This window comes from Pan paniscus, chromosome 10 (genome assembly GCF_029289425.2).
Source record: "Pan paniscus chromosome 10, NHGRI_mPanPan1-v2.0_pri, whole genome shotgun sequence".
Taxonomy (NCBI): domain Eukaryota; kingdom Metazoa; phylum Chordata; class Mammalia; order Primates; family Hominidae; genus Pan; species Pan paniscus.
The window spans coordinates 64,249,449-64,265,129 of record NC_073259.2 but is presented as its reverse complement, the minus strand read 5'-3'; the positions used below and the strand labels follow the sequence as shown (position 1 = coordinate 64,265,129).

The window sequence follows — 15,681 nt, the reverse complement described above, 5'->3', positions numbered from 1 at the left end:
TGTAGCCATTCTGAAATTCAAGCATGTGTGAGTAAATTGATCAGGATCACTTGATTTAAAGCCAGTAGGGATAAATCTGTATTTTGTAAAATCTACAAGGCAGAGAATCTGTGCAGAGAACTCGGAAAAATAGCGCAATCACACATCTATGAGTGCAATTTTATTTCAGTGTAATCCCTGCAACATTTTTCTACGGCTAGATCCATATAATCTCTGAATGAATAGTGAAAGGTTTAGTTGATTGTAAAGATATATAAAAATCTACAATGTACAATGCCAAATCATCAGAAAATATTCCATATAACTTTTCTTTTTCTTTGCCCTCCAAACTGCCAAAACATTGAAAAAAGAGGTCAAGAACAAAGGCCAGCATACTCATGAGGATCCTTCTGGCCCTGGTTCACAGTAGCAGTGCAGGACAGTTCCAGTTTTAGCCCATAACTCATTGGCATATGATCAGTTTGAAGTTTCCTGCAGTACTTTTCTGAGCTAGAGAGAGGGAACCAAAAATGCTGACATCCTCATTTGACATCTTCACTCCAGCCTGTGTAAGTGCCAGCACTTCCTGTGTAAAACCTATCCTGACTGTAGAGGACACACCCAGCCCTTAGCTGACCTGGATGAGGATGATGGCTGGAATTGGTGAGGTTTGGAAAGCATTAGCCCTCAGATGGACACCACCACAGTATATGAACATACTGTGTCTTATTACTATACCTTTCACTTCATAAAGATCAGCTTTTAAAGTTTATGAAAATAACATTCATTGACAGCAAGTGATTGTTGGAGGTAGGTTACTAGCTCTCAAAAATCACCACTGCATTACAGTATTATACTAGATGATGGTGTGTTCAAGAAAGAGTTAATTATTTGGATGTATAGTGCCTTGGAAATTACACCAAAAAAAAATCCGTTGGAAGCTCTGAAGTGTGCATATCTTGTCTGCCTCATATAGTATGGCTTTATCTTGACTGCCTTGTCAGTCTTGGCCTCAATTTTCTTATCCATGCAATGGGAGGATTTCTAAATGTCTTAAGACTTTATGATGTTAGTGTGTATTACTCCAAGTAGTTTTCTTCATGCTTCCACTTGTTGGTTCATAAGCTGCATCAGGTGTGTGTTTTACTATACCCATCAAAATGTCCTCACCTACTCTCAAAGTGCTTTAAGGTAATACACAATTTTTAGTTTGCTATTCCATATAACATAGAAACATAATAATTTTAAGAAGTGATGTTACAAAGTTGAGCTGAGTCTAGGTATTATGGTTTGATTCTGACTACAACATCTGACTATCACATGAAAAGGGACATTTGTGTTATGTAAATGTTGAATTTACATCATGATTAATGTTTAGGTGTTTTAAAACATCTGTTATGTGATAAATTAACTAAAATACCCCTTTTTAGGCTGGGCGCAGTCACTCATGCCTGTAATCCCAGCATTTTCGGAGGCCGAGGCGGGTGGGTTACCTGAGGTCAGGAGTTCAAGACCAGCCTGGCCAACATGGTGAAACCCCACCTCTACTAAAAATACAAAAATTAGCCGGACGTGCTGGTGGGCACCTGTAATCCAACCTACTTGGGAGGCTGAGGCAGGAGAATAGCTTGAACCTGGGAGGCAGAGGTTGCAGTGAGCCAAGATCACACCACTGCACTCCAGCCAGGGTGACAGAGGGATACTCTGTCTCAAAAAAAAAAACAAAATAAAAATAAAAAATCCCATCTTATTTTTTAAGAAATGGCGCCTCACTCTCTCGCCCAGACTGAGGTATGGTGGTATGATAGTAGCTCACTATCGTCAACCTTCTATGCTCAAGTGATCCTCCTGCCTCAGCCTGTTGAGTAGCTGGGATGACAGGCACATGCCATAACACCCAGCTAATTTTTTAAAATTTATTTTTGTAGAGATGGGGTCTCACCATGTTGCCTAGGTTGGTCTCTAATTTCTGGCCTCAAACATAAAACATTCATTTTAATCCATAATTTTACTTTATAGGCATAACAAGGATGAGAAATTTGCCTATCAATCAGTGCCTTCCTCTTTTAAAAACCTGACTTGTTTTTATATAGAAATTACTTGGGATTGTTAGGTAACCCGCATAACCATTCCTGGAAAAAAAAGGAAGGCCCTTTTTTGCTTTTGGGAATATGGAGAGCTTATACACAGTTTCACTATTCAGCATTGCTTGCAGTATTTCTTACAATTTTCTGATGTCTGTCAAAAAGAATCCTCAGATCTTTTAAGACCAATTTTTTTTTTTTTTTTTTTTTTTTTTTTTTTTTGAGACAGAGACTCGCCCTGTTGCCCAGGCTGGAGTGCAGTGGCGGGATCTCGGCTCACTGCAAGCTCCGCCTCCCAGGTTCACGCTATTCTCTTGCCTCAGCCTCCCGAGCAGCTGGGACTACAGGCGCCCGCCACCACGCCCGGCTAATTTTTTTTTTATATTTTCAGTAGAGACGAGGTTTCACCATGTTAGCCAGGATGGTCTCGATTTCCTGACCTCGTGACCCACCTGCCTAGGCCTCCCAGAGTGCTGGGATTACAAGTGCGAGCCACTGCGCCTGACCAAGACCTATTTTTAAAGGGAAGTTTGTTATAAGCCTAAATGCCATAAATGTAATAAAGTTACATGTATTTGGCATCATACTTCCTAGTCCACCCCTGGTATTCTAGAGCTCTCTTAGTACATTTTGAAACACCTTCGTGGAATTTTGAAATGCATTGCTTACGTAGTTCCTTGAGCCTGCATCACTGCTAGAAGAAGACTTATGAAACAGAACTCTGTACTTCCCATTAGTTAGTTCTTTATCATGTTGAACACTAGATGTGTATGTGTCTAGTGTCTAAATACAGAATGCCTATAGTTTCTACCAACAAATTATGGATCCAAATCCTTGCCCCAGAAGCAGGAAATAGGTTAATCAGAAGATTGCTGGACGTTATGAAAGGAATCTTTTATGGGGGGCTGTGAGTATTGTTTTGGAATTGCCATTTCTGAAATATCTCAGGTTAAAACATTTGGATTTTTTCACTATGCAAAGTATAAAATAGATGAGGTCACTGGTATTTCTCTTTGTTTACTGTTAAGTGATAATAATTTGTACCACGATGGAAAAATTATCCTGGATTTTCTTTAGAGTAGTTCAGTGCTGTGGTTTTAGCACAGAGGTGTGCTTTTTCTTATCTTCATGATCCAGGAACAATTACTTGAGGGAATGGCATTTCTCCCTGTGAGTTCGTAGCACAGAGTGTTTCCTGAGAGTAGTGGAAGTGAGTAAGTGCAACCACTGTTGACCCTTGTCATCTCAGTCTTTTTTATTATAACCTCTTTCCTTCTACTTTTTTCACTTGTCTTCTTTCTATTTCTAATATTTAAGATTTATGCTTTAGCCAGTTTCTTAAAACTTATTTGTGCACCTAATATTTTCTTGGTCATCAATTATTTGGGGATAAAAATTCCCCCTACTTCTAAAACATGAGCAAGGTACATTGGTAATTCTCAGGTTTAAGGATTTCTTGAAATAACATTATCTGATTTATTGGGATCTGAAGTATAGTTGACTTGACTAGATACTTCTATCATTGTGGCTTAAGTGATCTTGTAGTCTTTTATATTTAACTGAAAAATCATTTTAGGTTGATGTTTTTGTTCAGAGAAACATTTTAAATTTTAAACCAATATTTTTGTTCAGTAGGAAGGAGAAAAAAATAAACACCCAAGTATAAGCTACTGTAACATTTTGAGGTGTTTTTCCTCTTTGTAGCTATTGTTTTGTGAAACTGAGGCTATACTGTTTATGGATTTTGAATTATACTTCTCCCTCTGACCCCCACCATGTATCATTAAATTATTTCAGGCTACTAAAAATTCTCAGGAAATATCCATTTCAGTTGTTCTACACTATTCTGTTACAGGTACCTTAATTAACACATCCACTATTATTAGATATTTAAAATTTTTCTAAATTCTGTTTTATAAATAACCGTGAGAAGAACATGAATTTGTAAGACTGTCTTGCAAGGTGCCTTTGGTGGGGTGGGTCTCATTGTAGTTGTATTCTTGATTTTAAGATACCAATAATAGCTTGACCTTAGATTTGTAAGCACAAACATTGAATTAGGATTTTAAACAAATGTGTTGGGCATATCTTTGTTTAAATTTATGAATATTACCCTTTTTACACTTTTACTTATATGTGACAGGTAGCGATGTGCTTGCAATTTTAAAATTTATATTATTATTATTGTTATTATTATTATTATCATTTTTTAAGAGACAGAGTCTCACTCAGCTTGTTGCCCAAGCTGGAGTATAGTGGTGTGATCTCGGCTCACTGCAACCTCTGCCTCCTGGATTTCAGTGATTGTCGTGCCTCAACCTCCCAAGAATTACAGGTGCATGTCACCACACCTGGCTAATTTTTGTGTTTTTAGTAGAGACGAGGTTTTGCCATGTTGGCCAGGCTGGTCTTGAACTCCGGACCTCAAGTGATCCACCCGCCTTGGCCTCCCAAAATGCTGGGATTACAGGCGTGAGCCACCATGCCCAGCCAATTTATATTATTTATTTATAGAAACAAGATTTTCTCACTGTGTTGCCCAGGTTGGACTTGAACTCCTGGGCTCAAGCAGTCTTCCCGCCTCAGCCTCCCGATAGCTGGGACTATGGGCAAGTTCCACCACATCCGCCTTAGCCATTTAAAAAATGTGGATTCCATTGCTTTTTTCAGAGAGACAAAGTGGAATGGAAGCCATAGAACTTATTCAGATAGCTGGACCATTGAGAAAACTAATAGAGGACTTCAACTAAGGCAGGTTCTTCTATGTTCCAAGTCTTGTATGAATGAAAACTAGATCCATGCATAGGAGATAAATCAAGCATGGGCTGTGAAAATGTTGGTAACTGGAAAAACACAAATTCACAAAGGTTTTGGCTAGTTTTCTTTGTTTTATTAGGTTATCAATTGGCCTGAGATTTTCCCAAATAATTCAGCCACAGGAAAAAAAAAAAAGAGAGAAAAAGCTTTTTGTTTTTTAACATTGTGACATTGTAAAAAGTTTCTGTGTCACAGACTTGCACCAAGATGGTGTACTGACCTTTCTTGTGGAATGAATAGAACTGAGTTTAGAGTACTTTGAGTTACTTATAAATTCTTAAGTGTGCCTTCTATTTAAAACTTACAGTCATAAAGATAATAATAGAAGAGAAATAGCTAGGGTAATATGATTATACGGTCAGAATTTGGAAGTTTGAAGACTTATCTTCAAGTAATTTTAGATTAGAAAATTTGTGGGATTTTTTTTTTTTGAATTTGACTTCAAGATCTCAGGGGATTTCTTTTTTTATTGACCCATTATTTGTGTTCCCCCTGTTAGCTTAGATGGTGTGATATAGGCAACAACCTGATTTTTTTGTTTAAAAATACATTATCTGATTTTTATTAAATCCCAGATATATGTTAATATTAAAAAATAAGTTGGCTGGGCACGGTGGCTCACACCTGTAATCCTAGCACTTTAGGAGGCCAAGGTGGGCGGATCATGAGGTCAGGAGTTCGAGACCAGCCTGGCCAACATGGTGAAACCCCGTCTCTACTAAAAATACAAAAATTAGCTGGGCGAGGTGGCGCATGCCTGTAGTCCCAGCTACTCGGGAGGCTGAGGCAGGAGAATCGCTTGAACCCGGGAGGTGGAGGTTGCAGTGAGCCGAGATCACACCATTGCACTTCCGCCTGGGTGACAGGGCAAGACTCTGTCTCAAAAAAGTAAAAGTGAGATTTCTTACAGAACCTATATTTTATTCTCTATGATAAGTAGTGAATATATTTATTTGTAAGACTAAAAGTAGACTCAGAATTAGTCTGAAAACCACAGTAGTACTAGTTTTTTTTACACCTGTATTTGCCTTCATTTTCTTTTCTTTTCTTTTTTTGTATTTCATGCATCTCAGCCTCTTCTCTTTTTGTATTTCATGCATCTCAGCCTATGCTTCTTTTCAGTGCATGGCTGTAGTACACATAAGTCTTCTAAGGATCAACTTTGTAACTGAACCAACTGGACTCCTGTCCAGGAGTTTATACCCTTCTTGGCATCTCTCCTGCCCATTTGTTTAATCTTTCCAACTCATTTGATCCTCTGGTATTAGAGCTGACAGCTGCAGTTGCATATGGAGTTCATAAAGTAGCTGAATAATAAAATGTCATGACCCAGTTCTTGTATAGTTTCACTGATGACTAAATCGGCAACTCTTAATATTGAAGTGGGAATGATCAAGCTGTGTACTTTTCTTTGGAAGTTCACGTATATTCAATGAGTACTTTTACCTCCTATGACTTTCCACAGCAGAAATGCTACAGACTTATTTGGCAGGTCAGGTGGAACATTATCTTGATTTTATAATTATTTTGATTTTACAAGAGGAAAGTTTATGTATAAAAGGAGTTGATGATTGATTCTGAGTGATACTGTATCTGCGAACTCCTTGTATAATAGGTGCTTATTGAGCACCTATTAGACACGGTGGTCTGTGTTATATACACATTATTCCTGATCGTGAGAAGAATCTTGTAAGATAGGTGATATGACCCTATTTTTTGTGTGGAGAAAGTAAGCTCAATGAGGTTATTTTATTTATATATTAAAAAAATCAAGACTTTGGCCTATTAAAAACTTTTTTTGTCTTGTTGAGTTGTCTGAGTTCTTCATATATTCTGTATTGTCAGAATTATGAGCTAAACATGTTTTCCTCCTCTAAGGCTTTCTTTTTTATACTTGGTATCCTTTGAACAGTGATGTCCAGTTTCAGTCTTTTCCTTTACAGGTAGGTCTCTGTATCCTGTTTAAAAAATTTCGCCTACCTGAAGGTCATAAAGATATTTTCCTATAGTATTTCCAGAAGCTTTACTATTTTACCTTTCACATTTAGGTCTATGATTCATCTGGAAATGATCTGCATGTATGATGAGAAGTAGGAGTGAAGATTCTTTTTTTGTCCCATTTGGAGTGACTATCCTTTGCCCACTATATTTTAGTGGCAACTTTGTAATTCTACAGTTTTGACTAAAAATTCTGACATTTGACATTTCCAGAATCTAAACTATCTCAGATGCTTTTTGTAGTTTTTCTTAAGTTGTCTCAAGCATGGACTGTGTTTTCTATTTTATCTCAGCTAGCATAGTGAGATAAAATAGAAAATATATATTGTAGGAAAAGAGATTTTTATCAGTCTTTTTTTTTTTTTTTTTTTTTTTTTTTTTGAGACAGTCTTGCTCTGTTACCCAGACTGGAGTGCAGTGCTTGGATCTCGGCTCACTGCAACCTCCACCTCCCAGGTTCAAGCGATTATATCCTGCCTCAGCCTCCTGAGTAGCTGGGACTGCAGGTGCCTGCCACCATGCCCGGCTAATTTTTGTATTTTTAGCAAAGACAGGGTTTCACCATATTGGCCAGGCTGGTCTTGAACTCCTGACCTTGTGATCCACCCACCTCGGCCTCCCAAAGTGCTGGGATTACAGGCATGAGCCACCGCGCCTGGACTTATTAGTCTTTTTTAATGGGATGACAGCAGCTGGGATGTATATATTCCTGCAGGGAAAGAAAAGGAAATGGCTTCACATTGCTGGATGGGAGCAGTATGTGTGTTGTTTCTGGGTATAATCTTCCTAGCTGCACTTTTCCCATACATTTCTTTCTACTAAAAATCATGAAAGTTTGAATTATAGTTCCTCTCACAGGATTGAAAGCAAGTATCAGAGGAGTCATCCATTCAAAACACAGTTCTTCAATTGCAGTATCCGATGTGTTTTGTATGTGCGCTAGGCTGTCTTTTCATTCAGTCTACAATACAGTTCACCAGTGTGGAGACCTTTTGCCCCGCCTGATTTGTTTTGTTTTGTTTTACTCACTCTTTTCAATGACTTTTGGTTTTGGCCAGTATGAAGAGTAATGGATGTTGGAATACCTTCTGCCAGTTTAAAAAAAAAAAAACAAAAACTATAAAATTGGAAAGGTATATAAGCATTATAGGAATATATTAGAAACAAATTATGAAGATGTAAGCTTCCACCTTAAGGAAACAATTAAACTCTAAGTAGAGAGAGAAAAGTTAAATAGCCCTACATGTACTAAAGAAAATGAATTTGCAATTTAAGATCTTCTAGTAAATAGTGCTGTGGTGTTCCCAGCCCAGGAACCACACTTTGAGAATCATTGTCTTAGGCTTCTGAGGTCTACAAGCCTCCTTTAATTATCTGTGTGTGGTATAACATTCTCGGTAAATGTTTGTTGAATAGAATTGATTGTATGACATGGTACCAGGTACAGAAAGTCCCTTCCCTTGAAACACCTAATACTTGTTTTTAACCTTTTTTCGTTGGTAAGGAACTTTTGTCCTTCTCTCTAATGCATTTCAGAAAATGTATATTCCTGCTGATATGGGAAAGGTTTCATTTCTTATGTTTGTGAAACTGTATCTGAATAAGAATGCCTCAGGGTTTCCTTGGTACATATACGTCATATACATCATTATAGCCCATCATGAACATTGTGGGCTATAATGTTCCTAGGTATGCTACTTTAACTGAAAATCTTAAATCCTGTTTTATAAGTTAAACCAAAAATAACACTGATCCTCTTTCTAGCAATGGCAATTTGTTATTTTGCTCTGGGGGCAGTGGAAGGGTAGACTGGATTACGTCTCTGCATGCCTTTGCCTTTTCCCTGGCATTATAGTTCCTTCAAATACTGTGTTGTCCATTTTTAAAAGAAAAGAACCAAATTATAGCATCCCAATTGCTTCTTAACATTCATGAGTTTTATCCAGCATGAATCAGTATTCAGCTGATGGTTGAAATTTTTCTAAAGTGAACAGCATTTTGGAGACTATTAAAAGCCTTTTTAGAAAGTCAGATAGTGACTCTGGACAATGAATTAGCTTAACCTGTAGGAGGAAACTGTACATCAGCTGAGAGGTCTTCTTTGAATCAGGTGGCAAGCCTTCTTGGGCAGAGTATTTATTTAAAGAAACTTGAAATGAATGTATTGACATTTATTGGGCTGTTACAGAAATTAGGTTCATAAACAGTGCCAACCTCTATGAAATAAAAGTTAATTAAGTGGCTTAATTACACATCAAAGTCCCCTTTTAACCCCAACTACCTGGCATGATTGAGAAAATATGAAGCAGACTCTTCTGTCGAAATCATTTCATAAAATTTGTTACAGAGTACAATATTCAGAAAAACCCTAATTCTGATATGTGTCACACAATAACTTTCAGAAATGCACCAAAATGCTGATTGTGATTATGTCTACATAGTGGTTTTATAGTGGATTTTAATTTCTTCTTTATATCAAAACAATTGATGTTAGTTGCAACTCATATTTTAAGTATACTTACAAATATGTTCAACAGTGTGTATTTGAAATTGCTATAGTTTATTATAAAAGTGTTAAAGCAGGATGTACAATATGCTGCTTTATAAACATAATATATTTGTGATATATTCATGTGTAGAGGTATATGAATGTATACCAAAATGATAGGAAAAGATATCATCAGGAGTCATCTCTAGATGATGGGAAATAAGCTACGTTGGTTATATTTTTGGTTATTTCTCTTATTTTTTTTTGGTATAAAACCTGAATTCCTAGTTCATACAGTTTTTTAAAAAGCAATCTCAGCAAGCATGGGAATCAGTATTTCTTCTAGCTTTAGTAAAGGTGAAAAGCTGGTGCTGCCCCCACCTCGGACAGCCTTGCTTTCCAGGAACAGACAGTGAAGGTGGAACAGCCTCTAAGAGAATGTAGTTGGATGCTTATGGACTGGACAGCTATTATGGACACCCAGGCCTGCTGACTCTTTTTCAGTTTTCAAGGTGAAAACTCTGGTCTGAGGTCATTGCATAGGGTTGGGATTTAGGTGACTGCCAGATTTAGGTCACGAGATGTCTGGGTCACAGCCAGGAAGGTGGAAATCTAGCATCAAAGTCACTGGGCAGTCACCATCCAGCTACCTGGCAATATAGCAGAGAAATAGGGAGATACGGAAAAAAAGTGTTTTTGTTTTGTTTTCTTTTCCTTAGTTTTTTAAATGTTTCACCTGATTTCCAGTTTTGCTAAGAATGGACTTCTCTTTCAAGTTTCTTCAGAAAGCATGGAGAAAGTCAGTGACCTCTGCAGGGTCCTCATTGTTTCCCAGGCTGTCACGCCACTTTCCTTTGAGCCCTACTCTGTTGTCCTGGAGAAGGTGTGGTAATCTGATGAGCCAGGGTCATTAGTCCTGAGACACAGGCTTACTGCCTGGCAGCTCATCAGGACTAGAAAGCATTCTTGCTGCTTGACCTGCTTCAGACACTTGCCACCCACCTCCACTCCATTAGCTCAGATGTGTCCGTGACCCAGGTGCATGGTTACTTCCTGAATAACCAACAGTGGTGTAGCCCAGGCTTAGCGTTATCTTCATGCCTAGCCGTTTTTTATTTGTTCTTTCAGCAAAGATTTAATGAGCACCTACTGCATGCCAGACACTGGAGATTTCTTGGTAAACAAGACAAAGCCCCTGTCCTTATGGATTTTACCTTTCAAGGTAGGAGCCAGAAATTAAAGTGAGTGAAAAAGAAACGTTCAATATAATGTTGGGCAGTGATACCTTAAACAACAAACAAGCCATTGGAATAGATAGAAAGTGACAGAGGTAGGAATAGTACTCCTATTTTCGATAGGGTGGTGGGGAAGGAAACACTCACCTGAGGAAGTGGCGTTCAGCAGATTTGAATGAAGTGCACTGTAGAAACAAGAGGAAGATCTGGAAGAAAATGTCTTAGGTAGAGGGAACTGCAGATGTAAAGGGTCTGAGGCAGGAATGAGCTTTGGTAGTCAAACTTCGTCAGGGAAGTGTTTTCTAAGAGTTGATCTAGCTATGTTGCCCAGGCTGGAGTGCAGTGGTGTGATCAATGCAGCTTCAAATTCCTGTGCTCAGGCAATCCTCCTGCCTCAACCTTGCGAGTAGCTAGGACTACAGGTGTGTGCCACCACACCCAGCTAACTTTTTTATTTTATTTTATTTTATTTTATTTTATTTTATTTTATTTTATTTTATTTTATTTTATTTTATTTTTGTAGAGATGAGATCCCGCTATGTTGTCCAGGCTAGTCTTGAACTCTGGTCTTGCATTCCTCCCTCCTTGGCCTCCCAGAGGTGCTGGGATTTCACAAAGAAGCGTTAAAATACCTACACAGCTGTTCAATGGACCAATTTATGAGGGATGGTGAGGTCTTTTACCCACCTCCAGCCGTATAATCAGTAAAATATTATTTAGTTTGCTTTCTTATTTACAGAGATTAAGAGCTTCTAGCCATTCAGTGTGATTCCATGTCTGAACTGATAACTTTATATTTTAACAGTGAATTGCTGTGCAGTAATATCTAAACACATTTACTGGTGATACCTGTTTTTATGAACATCTGTTCAGTGAACATTTATTGATCTTACCTGATTGATTGGATGTGATGGAGGAGACAGCAGGACACAGAGTTGCTTAAGTGTTCAGAGTCCTAGAGAATCAGGAGAGTTGGTTGTGAGAAGGCCAGGGAGGAAAGGTCAAGAAAGAGGGCGTGGTTGGCACCCAAGAGAGCCCAGGATGCAAGAACTGAACCCAACCTGTGGGTTTGGAGCTGAGATGTCACTGCTGGCCTTACTGGGAGCAGTGCCAGTTGAGTGCTTGGTCTGACAGATGTGGCTGAGGAGTGAATAAGAGGTGAGAAGTGACTAGACCTCCCACCCTTTTGAGAAGCATGAAAGAGCAAGAAAGGAATGAGCATAGACAGCTTGACAGTAATGTGAGTGGAGCCAAGAGGTTCTTTTGTAAGAGGCTTCTGTGTTCTTGTTTTTTCATGACAGGAAGTCAATTGTTTGTCATTCTGTCTTCACAGAATTAACAGTTGCCCCCACCCCCATTTTTAAACATGTTTAATACTTCTTACAGCTGCATAGTTTTCCAGATATTCAAAGAGGTTTCACCTGCATGATCTCATTGATCTTCCTGAGAGGATGGTACCAAATATTATGCCTGTTTATTTCTTAGATGAAGGCCTCAAAGCTCAGAGATTGTAGCTTAGAAATCACCCTGCTAACAAGTTGTTTTGTCACATACTCTACCTAGCCCAGAGTTTGTGAACCTATATTCACAGCATTAACTAATCATGATTTGCCCCATATTTCACTGGTTATGCTTTGGTTATCTTAGAAAAGAACCCAGGGCATTTATGAGATAAAACTTGCAGGGCAGATTGCTTTTCAGGGCTGGGCACGGTGGCTCACGCCTGTAATCCCAGCACTTTGGGAGGCTGAGGCGGGCAGATCACGAGGTCAGGAGATCGAGACCATCCTGGCTAACACAGCGAAACCCGTCTCTACTAAAAAATACAGAAAATTAGCCAGGCATGGTGGCGGGCACCTGTAGTCCCAGCTACTTGGGAGGCTGAGGCAGGAGAATGTTGTGAGCCCGGGAGGCAGAGCTTGCAGTGAGCCGAGATCGCACCACTGCACTCCAGCCTGGGCCACAGAGAGAGACTCTGTTTCAAAAAAAAAAAAAAAAAAAAAAAAAAAAAAAGAAGCTTTTCAGAATCCCCTCCACTACCTCCTTCCATATCCTCCTGCACACACACATTGATCTCACTCGCCTTGCATATCACTGCTGCATATCTATTTGTGTGCGTGCATGTGTGCACACATGCTCCGCCTACCGTGCATACACAGCCTTGCTGCACACAAAACCTCAAATTCAGTTACCTTCAAATGTCATAATTAGATACACCCCAGTCCTAGTCTCAAGGGACCCTTGCCCACAAACCTTGGCCACCCTCTCTTTTTAATACTTTATTCTTTCTGGGGTTTGGGCTTGGGGTAGAAAAGTAAAGTTAGGATTGATTTTAAAAGATCAGATGAGAGGTCATAAATAAATCCCTGGTATCAACAATAAACATTCAACTGATCATTACATTTTTGCTGAATTTGCTTTGTCTCTTCAAAAATGCAGCCCTGTAGAACTTGAGTGAAACAGTTTTTGTTTAACTTTGACCTAAAGCTATAGTTGTTTGCATGCTTTGGTCCTTTCGGATATTTTTTGAGCAGCAAGGATTAACCATTCAGCATCGGGTTTTATCAGCACAAAACTTGAATTATCATAGTTTTTATTCTGGCCTGATCTCAGCCCGAAAATACGAAGAGAAGGTTCATAATGTTGATAATTTATTAGCTTTTGCAGAATGTCTGTGTGATGTATCTTTGCTGTTTACCTGGTACTATACATCTATTTTATCTTGTTAGCTCCTCTCCCCAACCCCCTACAACAAGAGTTAAAAGTCTTTATTTCTTATACATATCAAAAACTCATCAAGAAAAAGGGGTAGCATATGCTTTTATTGTCTGTGGAGTTTAGAATGGAACTTTGCATATTATAGAAGTCTCATTTATAGAACATTGTTTATTATTAGCCCTTTTCCTATTTTACACTCCACACATATTTTAGATTTGTTAATGTAATTAATACATAAACATAAATATATAATGTCCTACACATGTTATACACATGTCCTACACATGTTATACACATGTCCTACACATGTTATACACATGTCCTACACGTTATACACATGCCCTACACATGTTATACACATGCCCTACACATGTTATACACATGTCCTACATATGTTACGCACGTGTCCTACATATACACGTGTCCTACATGTTATACATGTGTCCTACATGTTATACACGTGTCCTACATATGTTATACACGTGTCCTACATATGTTATACATGTGTCCTACATATGTCCTTGTAGAGTCTTCACTTTCATATAGTTCAGAAATTTTCTTAAGGAAAGAAGAATTAAAATATCTAGATTCCAATTATCTATGAATCACTTTTTGAAAAAAATATGGATAAGAATTAAGAGTGTGGAAGGCAGGGCCTAGGTGCTTGTGTAATTTCCTCCCACCTTTGTTTTAGAATCGATATTAAGGATTTGGAAGGATAGGGAATATTACTGTAATGAAAACAGTAACAAACAATCTAATGATGTGAATAACTAAATCTCATTATTCTTATTTGACTAAGACACAATTATCTTTCACATTTTAATTGAAAATATCCCTGGGGCATTGGTAGATCTGGGTGAGTTTTTTGATGGTTGGACTTGAATAGAAAAGGGCTAAAAATATAAGACCTCCTCACATAGACTTTCCTAGTCAATGTTGGTTGTTTTTTTGGCAGTGTATACTTGGGCAAGTCCTGGGACAAGTACTTCTCTGAAATGCTAACCACATGAGAGGAATGATGGGCCACTAAAAAAGTTTCCATCAAATTAGGCTTTAGATTCTTAACCTTAACCCCTTGCAAACTGGGCAGAAAAGTTCAATTTATTAATATTTCAATGCATGTTATCTTCCTTATAAAGTACTCTGTACCCTGCAAATACATTTTTGCTCTAAATCACTTTTATGAAACGAATTATAAAAACCCCATTAAATTAAAACAAAAAGTTTCATAGAATATTAACCAAAAATGCAAAATTATTGGTAATATATAGAAAATATCTAAGGAGATACCACCTCTTTATAGATACTGTATTTTGTGGTTTCAATGGTTAGCTCTGCTGTTTAGGCTTTTTGGGTTCACTGATATGTTTGATCCCCGATTGGGAGAGGTAATTTGAGTCTGTTTCATAGTCACAGGCACCACTAACAATATCTGGTCAATTTATAATACAAACCATTTGTCAAGAAGGAGTTTCGGAAAGCACGGAAAGAGAACATGGAAATACAAGTAAAACCAGTAGCAGAGCTCCTGGCATTTTTACTAAAAGTACATCCTAAATTGTGTGCCGTTGTGCAGGTACAATTGCCATTTCAACTGGTACTTGAACAATACCTCCTGCTCGAGCCTTTCAGTCATGCCACACGTAAGGGTAGTACGCAGATGTATGTTATTTTAAATTTTAGTATGCTGTTTCCTTCTGGAAAATAAATGTTTCTTGTCTTTGCTACTTCAGCCTTTTTTCTTCTTCTCGACTCAGTGAGACTCTCCTCTAACGTTTATTCTCATAATTTTAGAGCTGAAGAGAACTTTGGAGATGCTCTAAGCCAGCATCCTCCTTTTGTGACTGAAGAGCACAGGACCAGACAGAGTAATTGGCTTGCCTGTGTCATAGGGCTGGCTAAACAGGAACTAGAGTCTAGGTTTCTGAATTTATAATTAGGGAGTTGTCGTTGGACTTTGTAGAGGCTAAGGGCTTAAACACATAACTCCCAAAATATGTGCCTAGGCGCTTTGGGTATCACTGCCAACTCACAGGGGTGCTGTCTGCAGAGTATTTAAAAATTTCAAGGGAAAAATGGCAACATCTATCAAATACTATGCAAACTCCTACCTCTAGACAGTTCCCTTTTAAAAAATATTTGATTGCAGTATATTTCTATCGATAGAGGCATATTTTTGCAAAGTCGAGGGTTTGGTGGGTACTGTGATAACAAGCTGGTGAAAATGAAAGTGGGAGAGGAAATGAGGTTTGTGATATTAAGTAGGATCCTATGGTATGAGAGGTTGGCAGGGTACACCCACATCCCATTAGTAAGTAGTGGGAGTGATTTAAGAATAGAATAAAAATACTATTTTTTC

General features: G+C 38.3%; 1 protein-coding gene across 3 annotated transcripts in view; it reads left to right on the top strand.

Moving 5' to 3' along the window:
• FGD4 (FYVE, RhoGEF and PH domain containing 4) overlaps positions 1-15,681 on the top strand; it is a 248,447-nt gene that overhangs the window by 86,785 nt on the left and 145,981 nt on the right. Inside the window, exon 1 of one of the 3 annotated variants that reach the window (XM_034936053.3) lies at positions 2,798-2,970. The exons of 1 other annotated variant lie outside the window; for it this stretch is intronic. In XM_034936053.3, the coding sequence (XP_034791944.1) occupies positions 2,961-2,970 (10 nt within the window). In that variant the 5' untranslated portion in view covers positions 2,798-2,960. Of the gene's footprint in view, positions 1-2,797; positions 2,971-15,681 lie in introns of those variants that run through there. One more of the 3 variants, XM_034936058.4, reaches the window with a different exon arrangement.